Below are 24,367 nucleotides of genomic sequence, written 5' to 3' on the forward strand. Positions count from 1 at the left end.
CGACCGACTCCACTAGTATACTATCCACTCTGTTTGGCAAACCTCCACCCGGCCTTCCTACGGGGGTGCGGGGATCGTAAAATTCGGCAAAAAACAATTGGCCAGGGGAGTCAGTCCACGCAAGGTAAATGTTTCCCCTCCGGTCAACTCCTCTGGTAGCAAAACTCCCCTGGCAAACCATTCAGTGGTTAGCAAGCGAAAGTAGTGAGCCAGCGGTCACTACGGAGGATGGTACTCTGGCTAATTCTTCCTATTGATTGATTGATTGATTGATCTTATAGGGTAGTCCCTTCAGTCTAGATGACTGATTTCCAAGGGAGCCCTGACACATGTTCGTTTACACGGCGGGGTTATATCGCCCCTTACGGGGTGACATACCCTTTCGCTGGTAAATCACCGTGTGGCTGATACAGTATGGAGGTTCGCCAGGCCTCCATCCGGGTGATTTGAAGTAAATCACCAACTCCAGACAGAAGGGTTTGTTCCATCTCACACCGCACCATCGCACGTGTGGGGGTTCTTTAACGTGCATGGGGTGTGACTCTCCCCATACACGGGACCTCCATTTAACGTCCTATCCGAGGGACGGCCCTAGCCGAAGCTAGGTACTCATTTTCACCTGAGTATAGTGAGGAAATCCGTGTAAAGTGCCTTTCCCAAGGGCACAAGATCGATGACACGCAGTCGGATTCGAACCCGCCACCTCTCGGTCACGAGGCACAAATCCTGCCGCTGCGCCAGACGATCTCACGTGTGATCGTCTATATAGCCAGATTTGTCTGGTAGAGACTACCATTCGTCAGCGCAAAGCCTCATAGAGGCTAGAGGAAACCCTATGGAGGAAACTCCCCTGGCAAATATTGCTCATGTATAAACCCAGCGTAGTAAGTCTGATAGAGACTAGCGAAAACTGCACACGGTGACGAAAACATTTGACATGTTTGTTGTTCACGAACTTTGGGAGGTACCAGTCTCGGTTGGTCTCAGGGTCAATATTAATAGGTGTGTAACCATGTGACATTTTGTCGCGGTTGTGACAGGTACTGTCACGTGAGTCAAGACTGTCAAAGACGCCATTCATGTCTGTAGTCCTCGTTACAACGTGATAGCTGAACATGGCCTCACGGTCATCTCTAGAGACTCTAGACCTAATCTCCAAGCAGATCCTACGGTAGCATAAGATATTATCAAAAGCTACAAGAGGCGAAGCCGGCTTAGGAGTGTGTTTGGCTACATGGCAAATGGACACCTTTTGGCTGACTACACTCCTTGGCCAGTTAAGTAATATCGTAGGATCTGCTTGGAGATTACTCTAGACCGTGGTTAGGAGATGGTCTTGATCAAGGCCATCTAGTGTGGTTGGGAGTTGTTTGGCGAGGTTTCCTATATGGAGATCCCAGTAAACCAAACAAAGCCAAACCAAACTAATGTTTAAAACTTAGGTGTGTGATTTGCCTTTTTGACCAACAGTAGAAAGAAAAACACAATAAAAAATGCTGGCGTGACCGAAGTCGTCAATACGAACATCTCTGGTTTGTGATCAGTTTGTTACAAAAAAAGAAAACATTCCCAACTACAAATGTTCCATATCCCGTATGGAACACAACGTTGCATAACGTTACATAACAAACAAAATTGATCATGAATCAGTTTATATGTCGTACTAGCACATGTGGTACGTAGTTTTACGGTATAGCTTTACGGAAGCCGGCCGACCGAGAGAGGTCGTTAGCCGTGCGGTCATCGACCTCACATCGCCTAACTTTCCCCATAGTGGCAAGTACAGCTTTCCCTTATTCTACCCCGCCCGCTCAAACTTCAAAGGTGTATGGACTCAGAGATGGCCGTGCGGTCACTTCAGCGCTTCACAGCCTTACGGTCACCGGGCTCACATCGCCCAGTCTCCAGGCAGATCTACCGGTGGCGTAAGGAGTTTAGCTGGCCAAGGAGTGTTCTGAGCCACCGGGGCCACCGGTAGATCTGCCTGGAGATTATACATGTCCCAACGTTCTCCCATTTTTAATTTTGCCCCACCTAAATCCCAATGCCAGGTACATGGATTCCCTTTTCTGTGCCCCTTGCGGAGCAGTGGTCATTTTGCATGTGGTACATGTAGCTTAGCGATCACCAACCATTTAACTTCCTTTCTTGGCTTTCTCCTATTTTGCTCCATCCGACCGCAACGCCAAATCTAGACACTGCAATGTTCTCTTTGGTGCCAACACCATTGTCAGGTTTCCACTGGTTGCCATGCCAACCCAAAACATTTGTAATCAGACTTGTGTAGATCTTAGCCGATTGTAACCAAATCGTCCATGCTACTAGAGCCAGGCAACTGAGTCCAATGTCAACGTCAAGGTGGAGAAGTATGCAAACAAGATCTAAAGCCACACAGTGATTTCGTAAAATAAATGCTACAAAGGGAGTCTTTGTTTGCCTCAGTATGAAAGTATTCGGGTCAAAAAATCATTTGTGTTGGTAGCTTACTCGATCTATAAGGAATACGTTCAGTTCCCCGGTACTGTATGTACATTTAAGTTCATGTGCATGGGGATTTAATTTCGCGGCAGCGTTAAAATCGAGTGTTCCCGGTGGTTATGAGTTCTCAGTAGCTATGCTAAACTAATCGCACTTATATCGGTCTTCTGGACCTGAATTTTCTGTACCGGTACGTATACCCAGCCCTACCGTGTATCTAAATGCATGGCATTAATATTATGATTTTACCATGGTCAATATTGACCGAAGGAGGCCATATAGTAATAATATGATCCACCCTGTTGTCCCCAGGTGTCCTGCTGGTCGGGTCCTCCCCGGGAGGCGGAATGAGCAACATCCTGACGTACTTCATGGACGCTGACCTCCCCCTCAGTATGACCATGACCTTCGTGTCCACATGTCTGGCCCTGGGAATGATGCCGCTCTCACTCTACATCTATGGACAGGCGGTGAGTACATACAGAATACAACACGGTGTATTCGTATCACCCGAGGTACCAGCCCGACCGCGGGTGATGCGGAATACACCGTGTTGTATTTTATTTTGTCATACCCACCCGAGAAAACACATATTTCGATGCGAAATGCACCAGAAGTTGAGAAAATGTTGTGTCCTCGAACAAAACAACAGCAATTCTAACGCCCGAATCCGGTATTCGAATTTTCAACCGTGCCGTATTCGGCCCGTTCGAAATAGTTCGATTTATTCGAATGGAGCCCGTGTGATACGCCTTTCGAACCTGTGCGATACGGAAACGTACGGTCCGGTCCGGAACACCCGTATCGAACGTTTTCGCGTCACAAGTATGACATAAGTACAGTAGACGCCAGTTAATTGCACATCGGATAATCGCACACTTCTGTTAATTGCACGAAATCCGCAAATCCCGCGGCGGTGCGGTCCAGCTTAATAACTTCGCTTTATTGCACCATTCGGATAATTGCACGAAATACACTGGCAAATGCGGTGTGCAATGAAATTTCACGGAGGTTATATTTTTACTAGCGTTTGTGTGTTTGTTTGTGTGTGTCTGTCTGTCAACAAGATAACGCATGAACGACTCGGTGGATTGTTTTCATACTTTGTATGCTGGTAGGGTGTATAAAAGCTTGAAATGGTTAGATTTTTTGGGCCCTAGCGGATTACATTGGTATTGCAGCGTAACTTCCGCTTTTGTCATCTCGTGTTCTGACCAAGCAAGGAGGTTGAAACCTCCTTGGACCAAGCTATGGTCACAATTTTTGGGTGTTAAAAAACATAAGTTTGGGCCTCCTAGTTTTCAAATACAATTCAACCTCTATAAACGAAGATTTACTTCCGGCTGTTTCGAGTGACATCCATCACTCTTCTTCAGCGTCACTGGCAGAATGAACTGGCAGAATAATTCAACACAAGTACGGCTAGCTACAAAATCTGGTTGAATCACTGGATGTACGAGGCACGGAGGCAGTACTTACCACTTACGGATCCCAAAAGATTGCCCACGTTTTTGCACGTAGACAGCACGCATTTGCACGTCCGGCGGGTTGTGCCCTTAACTGTTAAGTGCCCTGCGATGTTTTGGGAATTATTGACAAAGACATGTTTTTTTTATACATTCTAGTTCGGCTTAGACAGCATCGAAGTGCCCTTCGTAACCATCATCACCTCCTTGTTGTCCATCACCGCCCCTAAGCTGCTGGGCATCCTCCTGCGGCACAAGAAGCCGCACATCGCCAAGAAGGTCATGAAGGTCATCCGGCCCATCAGCCTGCTCTGCATCATCACCGTGGTCGTGATGGGCGTCATAGTCAACCTCCACGTCATCTACACGCCTTGGCAGCCCATCATGGCGACGTTTCTGCTGCCGCTGTCTGGGTTTATCATCGGTAAGTCCGCGTCAAATTTCCACAAAGGGGCCAGGCATTTTCTCAATTTGCTTTTTGACAGATGAGGACAATGTGGCACTGCACTCAACTTAGTAACTGCACTCAATATACTCCGTATAGACAGAAGGTAAAGGCAGTTGTTTTACCTCCCCGACCGAAGTCAGGTACCCATTTTTACACCTGGGTGAAGTGAGGAAGGTCGTACCTTTCCCAAGGGCACAACTTTGGAAAGTTGACACGGCGGGTATCGAACTCAGGACCTCTAGCGGTTAGATTCCGAGCCAAACGTTCTACCAGTTACGCTACAACGACGCCACAAAATGTGCCATTTAAAGACATGTCATTATGCAACTTGAGAAAATGGACAAGACGAAAATATTTAGGGGCCTTCATCTTTGACGCACCACTCCTGTCGCCGCGTGTGCGTACTCGAAAGTGTTAACAATGACAATGACAATGATGTTTATTGCATGTTCATGCCCCAATGGGGATAAATGCATTAAGTTTGATATAAAGTTAATAACAACAGGTAAACTATTTTCTACAAGCTTCGCCCTCCTCTTAAAACATGAGTAAACGAACTTACACAGTTCTTCCAATACGTCATAGTTAGTTGATGTCATCAGATATTTAAACAAGTCTACCTTTGTTAGGTGTGTATATTTCTCTTTTACACGTTTAACATTAACAAGGCTATTACGCATATCATTGTACAGAGAACACTCTAGCACAAAGTGCATTTCATTTTCTATATATCTGACATTCTTATTAACGAGATACAGGAGTTGATAACTCAGCCACGTAACAAGTCCCCAAACTAAGTGGATTGTTTTGTTCTCTTCCAGGTTTCAGTCTGGCCAAGATTTTCCGCCTCGACAACAACAGGGCCAGGACCGTCTCCATAGAGACCGGTGTGCAAAACGGAACGATCGCTGCCGCCATGATCCGGCTCGCGTTCCCTCAACCGGAAATGGACCTGTCCTTCGCGGTGTCCTTCCTGAATAGCGTTTTCCAAGTTGGCATTGGGGTGCTCGCAGTCACAGCGTATAATATTTACAGGTGTAGAAATCCCGCCGCTAAAGAAGAGAAGATTATTAATGATGATGACGAGGAGGACCAGTCTAGCAGCGTTGTGATATCTGATCTTAAGGACCAGTCTAGCAGTGTGAATGGAGAAGCTATTATAAATCCCATTGTGATATCTGATACCAAGGAGGGAGATACCCAGCTGACCCAACTGTAGACGCACAATTTTTCAATCATAATCAGATGCACGGTTTAAACTTCGCATGCGCAGATTGTTTGTATTACGCAACCAGTAAACCGCTTCATGGCGTAACACTAACTTACCAGGTTTTTGCTGAGCAGTACAAGCTGCATTTCCAGCCGGATATACTGTAGAAGCCAGTTAATTGCACAACGGATTAACGCACACTTCTGTTAACTGCACGGAATCCCAAACCGGTGCGGTCCAGCTAGATAGCTTCGCATTATTGCACCATCCGGATAATTGCACGAAATTCACTGGCAAATAGGCCATGCAATTAAACGGCTTCTACTTGTATTTGATACTTGATACAATCACCGGGATGGATCCAAGCTCTCTTCGATAAGCGTGGTGGGCTCTAAACGGGGCATGTTAGGGCGTTCGCACCCATGAACTCTAGGCTCTGGGCCAAATATCTCATCATTACACCACGCTTGCGCCACGCACAGTGTGATACGCTTTCACCTTTGACCTCATGCATATGCAATATAAACCGCGAAACGGCGTTGACGTCACGTGAGCACAAATACACTGACGTCACAGCTGATCATGATGGGTGGGAGCAGTTAGTTTGGATGTGAATCTAAATTTAAGATGGCGACCAGTCATTCCATTTGAATTCCTATTCTGGGGCTCTGTAGATTGTAAACAAAAAAAACTTTGAGTTGATCTAGAGTAAAATAACTCAATGTCTGTTGCAATTGATATACTGTTGAAATCTGAATTAAAAAAGACATTAAGTCACAACTTGAACTTGACTACGAATACTAACGTTAAACGTCGCTGTCGCACGATTTTTAGATGCACAATAAAAGCAGCTTATACCACGTTTTCATGAGCAATCCACGGATAGAAAATGTCAAGCCTGATGTTCCACGATGGTGCTGTTATAGGCAAAATAAACTTTCAAATCGCCGAATCACTGTATCACTAGGTATTGGTGGCTCGTGTCCATAAATAAACAACCAGTACAAAACAACCACACAACTGTCATACACATAAGAAATAAAGCTGCACAAAACACTACAAATATTGGTCTTCAAATGTTTGTTGAGTAAAAGACCGGCCATAGAAAAAACAACATGAGCACCACCTCCGTTGTTTTCCCCAGGGAGTGTGGCCCCGCAGGTGGCAGACAAGCGAACGACCAAAAGATTTGTTACTCTAACAAATGATTCGTACCGTCTATAAAAATGAAACTTCACAGAGTGATGTCGAATATGTTTCCCAATACGTACATAGAGTTTTTTTGTGATTTTGGCATTGTCGTTTTTCGTAATGATTTAGTTAGTCGGGCCGCCGCATTCAGTGCATTTCGCCCATTTCCCGAGAAAATACGACCTGGATTGTAAAAGATTTAGCCCTCCTCGCGGGAGACAAGAAGCACACACAATCAGAATTCTACTGTCAACAGAAAGCTAATATATCATAAAATTAGAATTTTTATCTATGTTTGTCTAAATTGGTCACCAGCTTCCGAAGAGAGCAAATTCCAAAAGCGTGGCAAGTTAGGGCGAACTGTCTAACGCAGCTCAAAATAGGAATTTATATTCACGATAACGTCCTCGGTGTTTGCCAGTTGTAACGCGGATGGTAAAGGATTCATGAACAGTATGGATGCCTTCCTTATTCAAGTATGGTCTCTAGATAAATGTGTTAAAAATTCATTGATCAAAACTTGACCACTCTTTGGCAACTAGTGATGGAGCGCCGTGAGTTCGAGCGCGAAAAAAAGCGGGCATCTTAGGGCGGCCCCCGTTTAAAAATCTTTCTTCAACTATAGGCAGGCATAACAAATGTTACAACAGCACACTTTTCTTTTTTGATGAAATGACTTACAGTTTGGGCCTACATCGTTTAGGTAGAAGAGGATGTACCTAGGAATATTCAAAGAGTGGGTAGGTTTTTTTTTTACACCAGGTTAAATTAATTAAAGTATCAAGCATATGGTAATGATGACGAATGTTACAGTCATTACTGTATTCTATTACATAAACTGCGATGCAAATAACAGCAAGCTATCATTTCTTGTTCCTTATCAAAGGTAGAAAAACTGTAAAGCGTCACAAAAATGGCAATTTCTTGTCTTACATGTGGCTAATCCAAATGTTACGACCGTAAAGTAGTCGGTAACGTTTGATACTGAATTTGGCTACAGGCATAAACCATCTTACAAGGGGTAAAAAACAAAAACCAGTAACAGTAGTGATCTCACACAGTCAGAAGGCCTGGGTAGCTGGCTTCACACGCCAGGTGTAATTATGAAAACTGAATTGTTTTCGGCTGCTTTTTGAATCTTCATATCTTCTCAGGAGACAGCCGTCTTTTAGGGGGTGGAATCCCACCCGTGACTATAATTTCTTTCAAGCCATCAACCGATCCGAGTTTTGTGGTGCATCTCAGTCTAAATACATGACAGATGTTACGGGAAAATAAATAAATCATTGATATTGCCTGTGAGTTGCTTCATATCGAGTCGTGGCAGGGGGACGTCTATTAATGTTACTCTCCAAGCAGAGGTTAGGCTCCGGCTGTATTTTAAACATTTTTCTATTCGTTTTTATCGTGCTTTCTATTTTTTATAATATCTTGAGGTGTCAAAACCTACTTCTTCAAGAAAAATGACAAAATAGAAAGCCCGATAAAAACGACTAAACAGCCGGAGCCTAACCTCTGCTTGGAGAGTATATTAATGTAGCCAGTAACTTTGCACTTGTGCCTTTGAACTTTGTGTCTTGTTACGTGGTGACTATTGAGTTAAGAAAAGACTAGAGTCAGGTTACACGGAAACGTGTCGGTAGGGTGGGAGCGCCATGGCCCCGCCAGGTCCTATGGGCACATGTACGTCGAAAGTAGCAGCAGTGCTGAACATCAAGAGACGCTTGAGGTACAGACGGCATCGGCTAATCGTGTTTACGAGGTACCCGTCACCGGGAAGCACCAAGTCCAGGCTGATATCGGTTCTGGGCGAACAGGGAGCGGCTCTGGCGCAACTGTACATGGTGAGGAGGTCTTAGTTCTTGTTGACCATACGAAGGAGACTGCCCACTTCAAGACTTTGTTGTTTGTTCTTCTTTTCTCGAGAAATTTCGCTGTTCCAACAAGTACACCCAACCGATACGTAACCTCGAATAAACATTTGTCGAGGACTAGCTAAGTCGCCCTACCCTCGTACTCGGTACGGGGTTGGGGCGACTGGCACTGTTCCAGTATATGCCGGCACTGTTCCAGTATATGCCGGCACTGTTCCAGTATATGCCGGCACTGTTCCAGTATATGCCGGTAAGGTATTTAGGGGTACACACTGGTCCAGTATATGCCGGTAAAACACGCAATCCTATGGGAAAGAGGGAAAAAGAGGGTCTCATTTTCTCAGGAAGCAAACGTTTAGTCTTCAGTTTGACTTAATCCTAACCTGTTCTACAAAACGCAGTTCAGACAATTTCTATATGGCTTGTGTGCAAAAACCACCAAAAAGTGGTCACAATAGATAGGTGGTCCTATGTGTCCTAAGATTGTTCACGTTTCACTATAGTATATTATTAACAAATAAGATGCACAATTGTACCTGTAATGTTACTAAGGAGCTAATACGAATTCATTTCATTTTACCGTCAGACGAACAAGACGATATGGGAAGCAGCAGGGCAACTCCAAAAGAGGCGTCCAGACGATATTTCTGTTGAGGTACGCTACACCGGAGGCACTGCAGACGACCTGAGGTACTGGTTGGGGTTTAGGAGAGACCTGGATACATGGTGGAGCGTCCAGGAGGGAAAGGATCTCGGCCACAAAATGGCAAAATCTTTCAATGATGCATTCATGGATGGAGCTGAAAGTGTAGTATTGGTACGTTTTGAATGTTTCGCAGTGCAGTCACATTCGTCGTAGGGCCTCGTATGGCATAGTCTAAGGCTTAGGTCACATTTCCAAACCGAGGCCCGGCCGGGCAGCTTTCGGAAGCGAAAAGAATGATATAATAGGCTCTGTACACTTTGTAACTCCAACCGTATAGAAAACGAAGTCCATCTTATATTAGAGTGTTCTTTATACAGTGAGATACGCAACTCTTTTACCAGTGCTCTCAATGTAGATACACGATGTAAACAGTTAACCAACGACAACCTGTTTGTACGTATAATGACAACCACAGACAACATTGTACAACAAAAACTCTGTGAGTTCGTATAACATGTTTTAAGAAAAGGGAAGAGGCATGTAAACGTTAGATATAGCGATAGCATAGCTCCAGATGTATTGTTTATTCAATTGTAACACTACATGTGATAGTAATTAGTCTTTAGTGTCCCATCATGGGATTTGCTGCATTTAGCTCACAAGGGCAGGAACATGCAAATAAAGATCATCATCATATTTCGTAGGTGGGTATACGTAGGGGTCGGAATAACGAAAGAAAGGAGGTAAGGGCGAAGATGATCAGACAAGAATCATATATCAGATCCCCAATTACAGAATTTGTGAAGACATGACGCATTGATCTTCTTTGTAAAGTAAGATAATACTTTCGTACTTTGAACAACTTGTGTTATTAACTTATTTGGGTGGAGAAGAGGGTATCAGCTGATATGATTCATGCAAATGAGAACATTACTTGTATAATCAATGAGTAGTATTCGTGATATGTCACTAGAAAATGTCAACAAGGTTTTCGAACGCTGTTTTCCTCATTTTCGGACCATTTTGACGTCATATACATACGTATATTCATCATATATTCGACAGAATATAAAGATAAAGCAAACAACTTATACAAAACTTTGGAGGTTTGGGGTTAGACCTGGAAATGATTAAATTACACAGTTTCTTACGACTTTGTCCTACTCTTCCTTCAGGTGGGTACCGACATACCCGCCATTACGGCAGATGTCTTGGAAGAGGCATTTCAGACATTGGAGTCCGCACAAGAAGAGGACACTTGTGTCATTGGTCCTGCTAAGGATGGCGGGTACTATCTCATTGGCCTCAACCGACACACTCGGACATGGGTCGTAGGTCAGAGTTCTATTGACGTTTGCCAATGTTTGCACCACATTTGATAGCCGTACACGTACATCGGATGTTTTCACTCCGATTTGTGTCTTTATTGCACGATAGACATAGGAATAGCCTTCACACTCCCAAGTACGTATATGCAGCGACAGGGATTATGGGTAATATGTCAAAGGTTACGACCCCTAAGACGTAAACAAAACACGCCTGGAAGTCGTTATGCAAATCGAGACAATAATCAAGAGACTCTAGACGAGTACTGCTTACGTCAGGGGCCGTCTTTGGAAGAGTGAAAGAGCTTATTCATCGATCACCCTAACCCTTCCAGGTTTAACCAACCAACATGGCGAATGTGACGTCACGGTACAAATACGCCATAGATTGTCGTTTCCTCATTGTTGCTGCGTTTTTTTTTGTTAACAGCATGACCAAATGTGACTTCTTTAACTTGTAAATTTTAAACCTTTTCCTTGTAGAGACTATCTTGTCGTGAATGTATTTAGAAGCAGATACTTCATTTTCCTACTAATATATGTTATATGCTAAAACACCAAGAGAACAAAGAAAAATTTCTTTGAATTCAAATGGAAAGAACAAAATGCTTAATAACACCATGACTGGTATCCTTCATAGAAACTCCTTTCTACTCTCCCAGATGACCTATTTCAGGATATCGCATGGGGTACAGACAGTGTGCTTCAACAACAGATACAGGCTGCAGAACAACGGGGAATACACTGCAGTCTATTGCCTTATAGGCTACAGGATGTGGTGAGTGGTCTGATGCACAATAGACATGGAATGATTTCAGGACGACTAAATTTACCTGGTTACATGGTATAAAACATGGGTAAATGACATGCCAGGGATGCACAGGTTATATGTACATATTGAGTTGTATGTTTTTGAAAGTGTATGTCTGTAACGTTGAGATGAAAATAGATTTCACTGGGTCACTGGGAGGTCACTTCGAAGCTCATGTAGTATCTCGGTCCCAAAAGCAAGGACCTCCAGACTGCGCAACTCATTCCTACACTATACAATCAGACTGTACAACAAATCAATGACTGGTGCCTAAGTGTTTTATTTGTCTATGTACTGTGTATGTCATGCGTACTGTACATGTTGTCTAGTCGTTGTAAGTATTTACTCTGAGTCACATTGTAAAGATCAACGGCATTCAGAGATGCTTCTGCTAAGAATTAATCTCTGTAAGGTTGATTTTAATGAATAAATAAGAATTAGTTTATAAAAAAAAAATAAAGAATTTGAACTCGAATTGACGCATTCCCTCTAGGACACCAAAGATGACCTTGACGAATTTGAGTTGCGGACTGGAATTAGTCGACAGGAACTGTCGGCTCCGAGTTGGACGGTCATCATCCCTGTTCTCAACGAAGCGAAGAACGTTAAGTCGGCGATAGACAGCGCCATGCAGGTAACAAAACATTACTTGCCGCGCGAGGAGGATGGTAAACTGGTGTCCGATATTCTCAGTTCAGCAACGTCACAGAAATGTGGGCATCCTCTCTTCAGCATCTTTCCAAATAATGTTCTTTCAATTCACGTCAATAAAGTCGGTGCTTGTTGTGTGAAGTCACAGACGCCTTACTTGTTAGTGGAACCTGAAAGAGGGTATTCAGCTGTAAATGTGCGTGCACGTGTGTATACTTTGTACCTAATGTCATTGACTGTGGTTACACTTAAACAGTTGAAATTTACCTGATATCTTCAAAGCTTTGCCATCCAGTATGTCGTGTAATACGTAAGCCATGGTCATGTGACTGCAAACACCTCATGTCCCAAAGTATACATGTACTGTTTCAGACCAAAATTACCCCCAAATCCTTGAAATGGCCCCCTTATAGTCTATTTCGAGGCTAAGAATACTAGTATTTGTTTGTTTCTACTTCGTCTTTTGTATACCGCTGCCTTGCTGAAGACTGCATCATCAACGAGTTCCCACACTGAGGTGGTGGTATGTGATGGTGGGAGTACAGACGGTACACCAGACGTCGTGAAGAGTGTTGCACAGTTGTATCCTGAAGGCACAGTCAAGTTTGTGTCAAGTCCTAAAGGTATGCTCCTATTACCGTTACATGTAGTGGGAATTACCTAAACTCAATTTCAGGTTCAGGTCCGGATTCAGGTTCAGCTGTTCAGTCCGGACCTGAACCCATCATCACATATTACATGTATGTGCATTTTTTGAGAGGGAGGGGGGTGGTGCATATAAATTGTATGTTAGCATGAATTGAAAGGCAATGTGAAAAATACATGAAAATGATAGACAGCCAGTGTAAACACGAACTGTTTTTTGTCTTTTTCCAGTGCAAATTTCACTGTCTATAGAAGGTTTTAGATGGTTTAGAACAAAAAAAGGGAATATAAGTGACAGATTGCTTTTTGCAAGTCCGGACTTGGCTCCGGAAATTTAGGTTTTTTTTGACTTGGACCTAAACATTTTTAAGTCCAATTCCAAGTCCGGGCTTTAGGTACGCACCACTAGTTACATGTAAGGCCATGTTGATTTGATTATATGGATGACATCTTTGCGCGCATTAATTTTCGGCCGTTTCTAAAATAAAAATGAAAATAAAAGTTTTCAACCATTGTACGAAGCAACTGCAAAAGGAGAAAATGTATGCTTTCGATAAAAGATATCTACCGGAAAGCATATACTAATGTCAATGTCAAGAACTGTGAAAACAAAAATGAAGAACCAATTGTTCGGCATACCATTTTCTGTTCCAGACCACATAGATTTCTTAATGAAGGCAACCTTTTCTTACACATTTTTTACTCACAGGCTCACATCAGTTTTGGAGGACCCCAAAGGATGTCATCCATTTAATCAAATCAACTTGGCCTAAAGGGGTGCTCAAAGAAAAACAAGCTTGCTTGTCGAAGGGATGCATCTACGTGACGTCACAGCTCCATGTTGGCCATTCCTATGAATTCGGAAGTGTATGATGACGTAATAATTCAGTTCAGTTCATCCTCATAGAGATGGCATCAGCGTCTCCACGTGTTCCTGTAATGTAATAATTACCTGCTGTAATTGCATACACCAATCCAAATTTACCTGGTAAATTCCGGGTTTGGTCAGCCAGCATGTCCGGAACGATATCTGAGTCATGGATGTAAAGACCCTGAATGGGATTTGAAAATCATAACTTAATTTGCGTGATTGATGAGAAAATTTGTGTTTTACTGGTGTTAAATCTGTGTGACGACCTTTTTTTTTCGTCCACCGCGATTGTGGTCATTACGATTTCATTATTTCCGATATGTCAACACCAGGAAGAGGTGTCCAGATGAACACCGGTGTCCAGCATGCAACAGGAGACTACTTGTTGTTTCTGCACGCTGACACATGTCTACCGTCGTCATGGCAACGTGTGGCTTTCAGGACGCTTTGTAAGCCCGGAGTGTCGATGGGAGCCTTCCGTTTTGGTCTGAAGGATAAATCAGCTGAAGGATCAGACAACAGCAGGTACTTATGTAAACTGTAGTTTTAAAGCAGAGGTTAAGGGGGTAACGCCCCCTTTTTCTGATTAAGCTTCAAGCTTTCTGTAAGCCAACAAGACAACAAAGTTATGTCAAAATATTTAAAAAAGAACTGATGCCATAAGAAGAATTCTACTATAAAGTAGACTCCACACCTGAGGACCTCTCACAATAATGCTTTCTGTCCCTACAGTTTTCCGTGGATATGATAGAGTATTTTCCATTTGCAGTGATAGCTGGTGGTTCGAGTTGCAGATGAGATTCTTAGTGTGGAATGCCAACCTGAAGTCAACACAGTTCGGTAAGAAAATACTGTATCATAAAACAAAACAACCTTTGCTACATTTTTAGATTAGCATTACAAACACTACAGACATGTACTGAACACTACTAGTATCAGTCTGGCTGTTCTAATGATACAGAGGTAACTTTAGTATTCCATGGGCTTGACTGGATTATAAAATGGGGGGGGGGGGATTTTTTCGTTGCCTTTGCTGCTACATTTTTGTATATAGAGACACGACTTGTCATGGTAGAGTGTTGTGCCAGTTATCCATAGTTCCGTTATCTGGAATATGACCCGTTTTTAATGGGGGTATAACAAAATCAAAAAAGAAAGAAAACTAGACAAGAGAGACAAAACGTTTTTTCACTGTTTTCATTTTGAATATGACCCATGGAATCTGTTATTGCACGACAGCGTTGTCATGCCACCAGCTAGAAAAGTATTTTCTATCCGTAACGCTAGTTCACCTTTATTCGCGGGATAACTTATATCCGTTGCTTTAACAAAGTGCAATATTTTGAAACTACCTGCAATATTTTGAAAATATTGCAATTTGTGACCACCGTCTATCGACGTCATTGCCCCTTTTAAAAGGATAAAGCTAAGGGCACAACCCACCGTACGTGCAAATACGTGTTGTCTACTTGCCAAAACGTGGGCAATCTTTTGGGATCTGTAAGTGGTAAGTACCGCCTCCATGGCCTCCGTACAAACTCGTGGGGAATCCGACGAATTTTGGAGCACGCAGACACGCCATAGATCTTTACGTGCAGGCAAATCTTTCTGTGCCATCGGGCTGCGGATTCGTCGCGCCTGCCCTGTACAGCCTGAACGTTTTCAGAAATACGTGGCCTCCCCCCCCCCCCCCCCCCAAAAAAAGTACGGCGTGTTGTGCCCTTAGCTTTAAGGCCGGGAACTAGCGTTACAACTTGTGACCCTTTCCAGAGCTTCCATACGGAGATCAAGCTTTCTTCATGACGACGAGACAATTCCTGGAAGTCGGGGGCTTCCCGGAATTCCTTCTGTTGGAGGATGTCAAGATGGTGGCGTTGATGAAACGTCACGGTCACGTGGCCATAGCAGAAGGCGACCCCGCGCTGACGTCCGACCGGAAATGGAGGCAGCACGGTTATTTTCAGGTAGAATACTACTTTAATAGGATGATGCCCACATGTTACACTTTACAGAGATTGACAGCCAAAACACAGCATGTTTTATATTGCAATAGTACATAACATACACATTACATATTGTATATCTATCCGTCATATACAATTCTAGTATTCCAGTAGTCTGTTTCTACAGTAATGTTAATCACTCCCCATTGTCACATGTAGGGGTAGGTACCGGTTTTGTACCCAGAAAAACCGGACCTGAAAAAATTCGGTGGGCCGGATGTTGGACCTATTGGAAAATGAACAGATTATATGATCAGGCATTCACACGTTTCGGGGCCTATCGGTCGAGGAAAATAACAAGGGCGAAGTAGAGTAGTGTCTCTAGCCATCTTTTACCAAGTTTTACAGTCAATAGTACAGAGGCACAAAGCATTGTAGGACTTTAAACGCCATTGGGAGTCGAATATTCCACAAAACAGATGTCTTTGTTGCGAAATGGACCTTTTTTGAGTATCGTATATCCACAAGTTCTCACATACTGACAGTGCAGATAAAGGTACAGGCTCCTTACAGGCTCCTAGCCAATCAGATTGCGCTCCGAGCCATGACGTCATTTTCCCGCGGACTTGCTTCCTTCGCCCAGACCTGGGCCCATGCCTGAGTATTTTGGAGAATTTGGGTCTCTACGCCTGCGTAGAGACCAGTTCAAAGGTTAAAATACGTCATATCCGCCTAATGATAGGCATGTCACACCAAAATTTTGGTTAAGGTTAAAGTTGCTGAAACTGCTTTCAAATTACAGATCAGATTCTTCTGATTACAATGCTTTTTATTGTGTTGAAATCCGACAATGTTGAAATTTTCTAGAATTTTTCAAAGTTGAAAAGTTGGACGTTTTCATTAGAAGAGGCTTATCTATTAGCCCTATGGGAACAGTTGACCTCGACATGGCACCGAAAATGACCACAAGCACAGTTATTTACACACTTTTTAATGTATCTTCCAAACGCTTTAACAAATGTTCTTCAAATTTTCAGCACATGAAGATAATATTACTGGACAGACTATAATATTGTTTTCTCGACATATCATCATTACTTTGTATTAATTAATCCTAATTAACCCTAATTAATCTACTTATCCACAATAGTACCATTCAATTAATCTGCATTTCTTAAACATGCTACAAGCTTAAGAAAGAACTTCACGTTTCTAATTCAAAGTAAGACTAATCATTAAAAAATGAAGTATTTTTGTAGTTTTTATTGATTACAAAATATGCAAATGAGGGTTATTACCCTAAAGTACTTCCAACAAAACATGTAATTATATCACTTGTCCATATTTGAATTACATATTCCCTGAAATAAAAATAGACAGTGCTAACCTATATTGCATGTTGACGTAAGTACAGGAATGTATCCACACTTTTAGGAACATCAAGAAATAATTAAGAATTTATGCTAATTAGCAATATGCTAATGATACATATATGGTGAAAACTATCCACACATTGGCTTTTAATCACATTTATGTTGTAGGCATACTTAAATGGGTTGTACAGATGTAAATTGCATGTTACTTTAAAGAACTTTTAACAATCAAATGCTTAATTAGCAGTTGTCCTAATTAACATCGTAATTAATGACATTAGTAATAGTAAGTGCTAATTAGTATGCATACATGTTTTACCCATTCTAAAAAATAACTGTTTAGTTCAAGTAACTTTCTGATTATTATTAGTAGGTTGCTTTTCTATTCAGTTTCTCTTAACTTAGCCTTTATTCTTTAAAAATCAAAACAATAAGATCAAATAACTTTCAATGTTCGTCACCAATTATTGCAACTCCAAACATGTCGTGTCTAAACTTGATCTGTTGTCTCGGTGTCTGCAGCCTTGTCTCTGGTGAGCAGTTTTGACAAGTCTCTATTTTGCTGTTTCCGCTGATCTGCCCAGGATATGTCCCTTTTGTGTCAACTAGAAAATTAAAAATGGTCTCGAAATTAATACCATGCAACTGACAAATTCCGATTGAGCATGGCGATAACGTGTCTGCACGCAACATATTATTTACGATAGTGAAACGTTTTTTTGTTACAAAATATGCCACATTATCGGTAATGAAAGGTATTCTACACAATACATCAAATATATTGCCATTCTGCGGTCAAATAGCGCAGAATTTATGATAATATGTTGAATTTATAGCGCAGACAATGTCCGCGGACGTCCGTGTTGTCACGCCCCCCTCCCCCTCCACGGCCGTGCGCGGGCTGCCTAAAAAAACTCTCAAATCGCATCGCTAAAGCCACAAGCCAAACTCGCGTAAATAGAAACAGAAACTACACCATGATGATCGCAATATATCTATATTTGTCACTGTGTATGAACAAAATTGCTAAATTCAAGAAAAATGGCAAAAATATCCACTTACTTTCGGAGGTTTCCCTACTCTGGCCCATAACTTCCGCCAGGAATGACGTAGCAAAATTGTGCAACCACTGGAGTGAACCTTGATCTCTGCCCTTTCACCTGGAATCATTCCCAGAGTTCTCCGATGCACGGCGGCTTGTGGCTTTTGAGTTGAAAATTGCATCTCCGCCGGGCGGCCTTCGAAATAGCGTGCCGCGCGCGCGGCGTCAAAACGGGGCATTTTTCCGGCTGTATCTCCAACTTTTATGATTTTTAGCTCCTTATTATATGGATATTGTCAACTAAAAATCAGATAGTATCGTAGTCAACATTCCATAGATTATAGACAACGATTTTGATTGGCATTATTCAAGCGGTTGATTTATAAGATTTTCTTAAAAACATTTACGGCCCCGCGGGCCGCTTCGTTCTAATGCGGGAAGGGGGTAGGTTTGACATGCCTACTAATGAAGTTTCTAGAACAGCCGACGACTGAATCAGGTCCAGGTTCAGGTCCAAACCTGATCCTCTGGACCTTAACCGGACCTGGACCTGAATTTTCTGTACCGGTACTAAGCCATAGTCACATGTATTCACTTATGTTTCTACCATGTACTTGCAATTAGCCTTCGGGCATGAATTTGCAAATAAACTTTCATGGCGGTAGCTACATCATTTCTGGTAGTACCCGGTGTCTAATACTAGTATACAATGGGCCTATAACCAGAAAACAAGAAATACTAAAGCAAAGAAAAAAAACGGAAAGAAGCTAATGAGGCCAAGACTAACACCTGCCAAGCCATATCAAAAGATGTCAATGGCTTTTCCCCTCTTGCCATGATTTGAATAATGCAAAACTCAATTTTACACAGGTGACAGCGCGGAACATTCTGGTGATGCTGGCCTCCAAACTAGGGGTGCACCCAGACACGCTGGCAGGGTGGTACTATAGCCCTGTCAGGAGCTTAACAGCGACGGATAATCAGTGCCCGTCATCTTGAATCTTTCACATGTTGACTTCGTATCACGGGACGTAAGCTTCCCCGTTGGCTTTTATCTATAGGACCGCTGGTACAAGTGTATTTCATCCTATATATGAATTCAGTTACATTCTAGGAGTGAACAATTCTTGCAGTGTGCAACAAGGTAGATATATACATAGCAAGAAAATGTTTGGTAGTAGATGCTAGTTAAATCCGATATACACATATACCCCATTATAACGATGTCTAAATGATTGTGTTTACTTTGGTGTATCTATAATAGTTGTCAAAGACCGTACAGAAGTCCCTGTATTGTGTACATTGTTGTATCAATTAAATTACCATACCTTACTATTCCATATTACTATTGTTATCATTATTATCATTATTGTGTATGTAAAGTTAGTTTGTTACTTGTATGTGGCTTTGTCAAAATAACAAAGTTCATTACAGTGCCACAGTGCCATTGTCTTTGTCTAACGTTAATGTAAGTAAGTATAATAAGAAAAAAGATCGCTCCAACTAGTCCAACATCATACAATTTATAACCTGATGAGCTATTCAAAGGCAGCGTCAGGTGTCTAAAACAGTACAACAGAAGACAACAGAAGAATAAACATAACAACCAGATCCATGCGACTAGAACCCGCACCAGCACAAGCCAGGCTGTCTGACGAGATTTCATTCAGTAGTGGCACCTGCCATAACGCTAATGATCTCGGCAACGTTCGTACGCAGAGCGTCTTTTCTCCAATCCGTGCAAAGTTGGGACAGTCGAAGAGCGGTTTGAACTGACATGTACACGTCACTTTCACGTACCCAAGCGACGCCGACATGTTCTGAGATGGAACCATCCCACAGTCTACCGTCATCAGTAGATTTTCTTCCAGAGAAATGGCTTGTATGCTCTGAAGGTTGTCAAACGTGCCGTTTTCTATGACTGTTAGGTCGTTCTCGTGAAGATTCAGAATCAACAAGTCTCTCAAGTTTGCTTCACTGAAAATTCCAGGCGGAAGACGTTTGATCTTGTTGTCTTCCAAACGAATGGTCTGGAGGCGACGAAGGTCCTTGAATATATCTTCATCCAGACTTTCTAGCTTGTTGTCGTTCAGTCCAATTTCTCTGAGAACGTGTCTTGCCACCGGTAGATTTGCTTGGAGATTAGTTCCCTGGCGACCTTATTCAACGAGCGACAGGGAAGCGATCAGAGGAGTGAACCAGAACCAGAATATAGCATGGATATCAAGTTATAATTGTTGGGCCGGAATTTGTGTAATGAAAGGACGTCGGCGCGCTTACATTGACTGAAAAACACTGATTTAGAAATAAATTTGAGGACCGAACAATTGAAGACCAAGTTTTTTCCTACCTTGCATTGACCCATGGATGCGTGTATGTGACGCGAGAGAGTTGTGTGTGATTGCCGATATCTAGTACTGACGTATTTTCTGTGAGAAACTTGACATCGTATGTGTATAATTACTGTTTAAACTCCATTACGAAAAGTTATTTTTCTTTGTTCGTCCAACATCATCAATGATTAATTACAACTAGTCTACAAATGCGTCGATGAAGGTTAGACATCCAGGTAATAAGAAAGGCCAGGTAAAGCTGGGCGTCTGAAACTTCTGACCGTTTCCAAAATTAAATCATATCCAGTTTCTTGAGTAATTGCTATGTGACGTAGTCTAGAATTGCGTTCGACGCACATACCAAAACAATGAGTTCCAAGGCTGTCGTATGTCAAAAGGGCACAATCCGCTGTACGTGCAAAAACGTGCTGTCTACGTGCCAAAACGTGGGCAATCTTTGGGATCCGTAAGTGGTAAGTACCGCCTCCGTACGAACTCGTAGGGAATCCGACGGAATTTGGAGCACGCAGACACGCCGTACATGCAGACAAGACTTTCTGTGCCATCGGACTGCGGATTCGCCACCCGTACGTGCCAGTACGGGCGACGCGCCTGCCTTGTACAGCCTGAACGTTTTCAGAAAAACGTACGGACAAATTGCACGTACGGCGGGTTGTGCCCTTAGCTTAAGTCAATAGTGCTTACTCATCGTGAACTTTGAGACTAGTCACAAGTTCAAATATTAAAATGTGGCGTCTGGCGTGGGTTAGTCTGACGGTGTTACTCGGTGCGGTAGCCGCCGGGGTCTATTGGAGCTACGATGGCTTCGATCCAGGTAGGCTTCAGGATCACTTGGGACGGCCAGGTGTGTGTATGAGCAGAGGTTGGCGGGGAAAGTCGTGATCTTTTCTTATATACCGTCTTTTTCTGTCAGCTATCCCACCAACCTCTGCTTGGAGAGTAGAGGGGTTGTACTGCGTGTGAACTAGAAGGCACGTTATCGAACTATTGTTTTCCCAACCCTTACCAACCTCCCTAATATAAGACACAACAGTAACATTCCTTAAAAAAACAGAGAACCCATCGATGGTTTTTAATATCGATTACGCTTGACGTTGGTAAACTTCAGGGTCTCTGCGGGGGGCAACGGTCGTCATCACGGGCTGCAGTTCCGGTATCGGCGAACAGATGGCGTACCAGTACGCCCGGCTGGGAGCAAAGATCCTCATCACAGCCAGGAGGGAGAACAGGCTGAAAGAGGTGAGAAGATGTCCTCCAATTTTCCGAAAATAATTTCGTCAGGTTGGTAGATCATAGGACATTGGAGTTTTCTTTTACACAACCAGTTTTTCCCACCTGCTGACGTTTCCATGTCTGTCAGACATCTTCCTTTTAATAAAGTTTCTAACAGGAGTTCTGCTTCGCGCTATATATAGCCGATATAGGTGGCGCTTTTGCGACGAGAACACTATCCCAAGCGTGGCTAAGTACCCCCCCCCCTTCGTCCCGATTCTTTACTGGGGTGTACTTCCTTATCCAGACTGCTTCTTTAATCTTTCAACGTCAGCAGGTGAGAAAAACTTGCTGTGCAAAAGAAAACTCCCATGTCTCCGAGTTTTAGCGGGTTTCTTGGTTCGTCGGATTGTTGCACGGAATGAAGAACAACGAACAAGAGGCGGTGGGAAGTGCGCATATTTCAAGACGTTCTCAACTTAGGAATTCATACGTTGTGTAAGAAGATTCAATTTATAATGTAAAAAAAGACCAAAACGGTGACTTTTTTAATTGTTTTGGGCTCCCTTAACGCATTTTGTAATAACCCACGTATTGAAGATGAATTTTATTTCTTACTAACCTACGTATTGTATAAAAACGAGCGTCGATCTCTGTTTGAAACAATTCTGCGGCTAGACTTATATGTCATAAGTCTGGACTCTAAGCTAGGCCTGTTGTAGGATCTTGTAGAATCGGAATCTTCCTTGAGGGCATGCATGTTGGCCCTAGAGCCGAGGAGTTGGCCTGTGTAGTGCCCTGCAAACAGTCTGTTAGTGTTACCCAGGGTATATTAGGATTTATCTTCAGCGAATGATCACTACTTTAGTTTAAGATAGCGAAAGATTTGCATACTCGAGTTTTGATTCTATTATAACCAAAGTGATATCTCCAAGGTGGTAGCGAAGGCGAAGTCTCTGGGTGCCCAGGAGGCGCACTACGTGGCCGGGGACATGGGGAAGGCGGAGGACTGTGAGAGAACCATTCAAAGAGCCAGGGAGAAATTCGGTAGGGCAAAAATACATGAAAACACACACACACACACACACACACACATTCCTACACACACACACACACACACACACACACACACACACACACACACACTAGAATTTCTCTTGTGAATAAGTACCCCAAACTGTGAAATATATCGCGCGGTAGTCTTGGTTGTTCGCGTATCTCTATCCACCCTGTTTAAATCTTTATTTACCTATCTTGTTTTCTTTCGCTCTCTTGCATTAAATTTGGACAGGAGCCTGTAAAGGATGTCATCCTTATAGTTTATTTGCTGTGGCCTCAAGTCGTTTGTTTGTTTTTAAATTCAGGACGGTTGGACTACCTTGTGCTGAACCACGTCGGGTCGAGTCGGCCGAAGTTGCAGGAGAAGTTGCTTTCGGGTACGGCTTGGGACCAGGACCCGGATATAGATACGGACTACTTCGTCGACTTCCTGAACGTGAACTTGGTCAGTTACGTCCGGTTGGCCTCCCTGGCCCTGCCGCTGCTGAAGGAGAGCAGCGGACGCATCGTGGTGATTTCTTCCATTGGGGGTAAAATGATTTCCATTTCCAAACACATTTCCAAATCAGGACCCAGCCGTTTGCGGGAAAGAAACATAAAATACGCACAAATAATGCTCAAGAGTATTTTTTTAACGTTTTGTCTCATTTTTGTTGCCTTGTGTTCGAATCATGGCGTCATGTCACCGATCTTGTGCCCTTTGGGAAAGGTACTAGTAGTTTACACTCCTCCCCCCTTACAAAATTAATAGAAAACGCCAAAAAATACCTCAAAACACGTCCAAGAATAGCCGGAGCCTTCCTTTGAATGGACTTGTGTGCAGTTATTGAGGTGAATATAAACAGGCTCATATAAAACCAGGCCATTTTGGGGGCACCACAATAATTAAAGACTGGATTGATGTAACCTTTCTTCTCAACTTCGTTGCAGAACGAGAACATTGTGAAGTCTGCCGCCCCGGTAGACGAGGCAGCCATGGCCATTGTCCGAGGCGGAGCCACCCGGGCCCGGGAGGTCTACTATCCCTCCTACACCTGGCCTATCACCTTACTCAGGGCTCTGTTGCCGCAGGTCCTGGACAATATTGTTATCAATAACACCTAGGAAACTCCATAAATAGCCTCATCAGGTTGACAATTATTCAAATAGTTTCGATGTCTATCAGACAGTGACAGACACCATCATCAGGGTAGCCTCATTCTTCCCTGATGATGGTGTCTGATCTGATAGACATCGAAACGTTGGAAGTAAGTCACTCCTTGGTTGTGCCAAAAGAACCTTACTATATGAAAGCTAGGAAACTGTTTTTTTTCTTTTCATCAAAGAAAAAAGAGAAAACGGGTTTGCTTCAGACGGAGATATTAAAGGAATCTTTATTTGCTTTATCAACTCATGCGGGAAGACCAACTGCAAAAAAAGAAAGAAAAAAATGACAGTAGCATTTGCTGATCTCGAATCTCGGGATTTCCAGCGTCCTCTTGGAGAAATACAAAACGCAACGGATTATGGGAACACTTAATAGACCGAATGGAATATCAGATGCGTAAGCAATGACTAATAATTAATTTCTGCCCTTGTGAGATTCTTAGTCTGTTATGTCATGTCTTCAATATGGAGTACCCACGAGTAATACACACTTCAAGTTATTCACCTTTCTGCTATCATGAAAATACTGTCATACATGAGAAAGGACAATCCATTCACTTGCAATAGAATGATTATATTTACTTGAATGTACCTATATAGTTATTGTAAAAGACCTTACGGA

The 24,367-nt window shown here is 42.8% G+C and overlaps 3 protein-coding genes and 1 long non-coding RNA gene across 4 annotated transcripts in view; 3 read left to right on the top strand and 1 right to left on the bottom strand.

Annotated features, from left to right (window-relative positions):
• LOC118417510 overlaps positions 1–6,272 on the top strand; it is a 16,859-nt gene extending 10,587 nt beyond the window's left edge. Inside the window, exons 6-8 of the mRNA XM_035823093.1 lie at positions 2,791–2,948; positions 4,104–4,368; positions 5,214–6,272. Coding sequence (XP_035678986.1) covers positions 2,791–2,948; positions 4,104–4,368; positions 5,214–5,611 — 821 coding nt within the window. The 3' untranslated portion in view covers positions 5,612–6,272. The remainder of the gene's footprint in view (positions 1–2,790; positions 2,949–4,103; positions 4,369–5,213) is intronic.
• Positions 6,273–8,387: 2,115 nt separating this feature from the next.
• On the top strand, positions 8,388–19,316 carry LOC118418306. The gene is made up of 10 exons (XM_035824164.1): positions 8,388–8,637; positions 9,254–9,484; positions 10,489–10,648; positions 11,301–11,416; positions 11,943–12,083; positions 12,588–12,723; positions 13,949–14,141; positions 14,386–14,456; positions 15,387–15,580; positions 18,845–19,316. The coding sequence occupies exons 1-10, from the start codon at positions 8,449–8,451 to the stop codon at positions 18,971–18,973; spliced, it is 1,560 nt and encodes a 519-aa protein (XP_035680057.1). The 5' UTR covers positions 8,388–8,448; the 3' UTR covers positions 18,974–19,316.
• LOC118418318 lies at positions 16,534–18,362 on the bottom strand. The gene is made up of 2 exons (XR_004831437.1): positions 17,995–18,362; positions 16,534–17,537 (listed from the first exon to the last, which is right to left on the bottom strand). It is a non-coding gene; the product is annotated as an uncharacterized LOC118418318 (long non-coding RNA).
• Positions 19,317–21,054: 1,738 nt separating the features above from the next.
• Positions 21,055–24,319, top strand: LOC118418311 (hydroxysteroid 11-beta-dehydrogenase 1-like protein). The gene is made up of 5 exons (XM_035824169.1): positions 21,055–21,142; positions 21,437–21,567; positions 22,476–22,587; positions 22,905–23,129; positions 23,530–24,319. Exons 1-5 carry the CDS (start codon positions 21,055–21,057, stop codon positions 23,694–23,696), a joined length of 723 nt encoding a protein of 240 aa, XP_035680062.1. The 3' UTR covers positions 23,697–24,319.
• The last annotated feature ends 48 nt before the right edge of the window (positions 24,320–24,367 follow it).

Source organism: Branchiostoma floridae, chromosome 6, assembly GCF_000003815.2.
Source record: "Branchiostoma floridae strain S238N-H82 chromosome 6, Bfl_VNyyK, whole genome shotgun sequence".
NCBI lineage: Eukaryota > Metazoa > Chordata > Leptocardii > Amphioxiformes > Branchiostomatidae > Branchiostoma > Branchiostoma floridae.

Bases quoted from the DNA above. Each gene is read 5' to 3' on its own strand.
- LOC118418311 (XM_035824169.1), top strand. From the start codon at position 21,055: ATGTGGCGTCTGGCGTGGGTTAGTCTGACGGTGTTACTCGGTGCGGTA. The intron at 22,588-22,904 runs GTAGGGCAAAAA...TTTTAAATTCAG, and splicing joins AAGAGCCAGGGAGAAATTCG to GACGGTTGGACTACCTTGTG. The intron at 23,130-23,529 runs GTAAAATGATTT...ACTTCGTTGCAG, and splicing joins GGTGATTTCTTCCATTGGGG to AACGAGAACATTGTGAAGTC.
- LOC118418306 (XM_035824164.1), top strand. From the start codon at position 8,449: ATGGCCCCGCCAGGTCCTATGGGCACATGTACGTCGAAAGTAGCAGCA. The intron at 10,649-11,300 runs GTCAGAGTTCTA...CTACTCTCCCAG, and splicing joins CACTCGGACATGGGTCGTAG to ATGACCTATTTCAGGATATC. The intron at 15,581-18,844 runs GTAGAATACTAC...AATTTTACACAG, and splicing joins GGCAGCACGGTTATTTTCAG to GTGACAGCGCGGAACATTCT.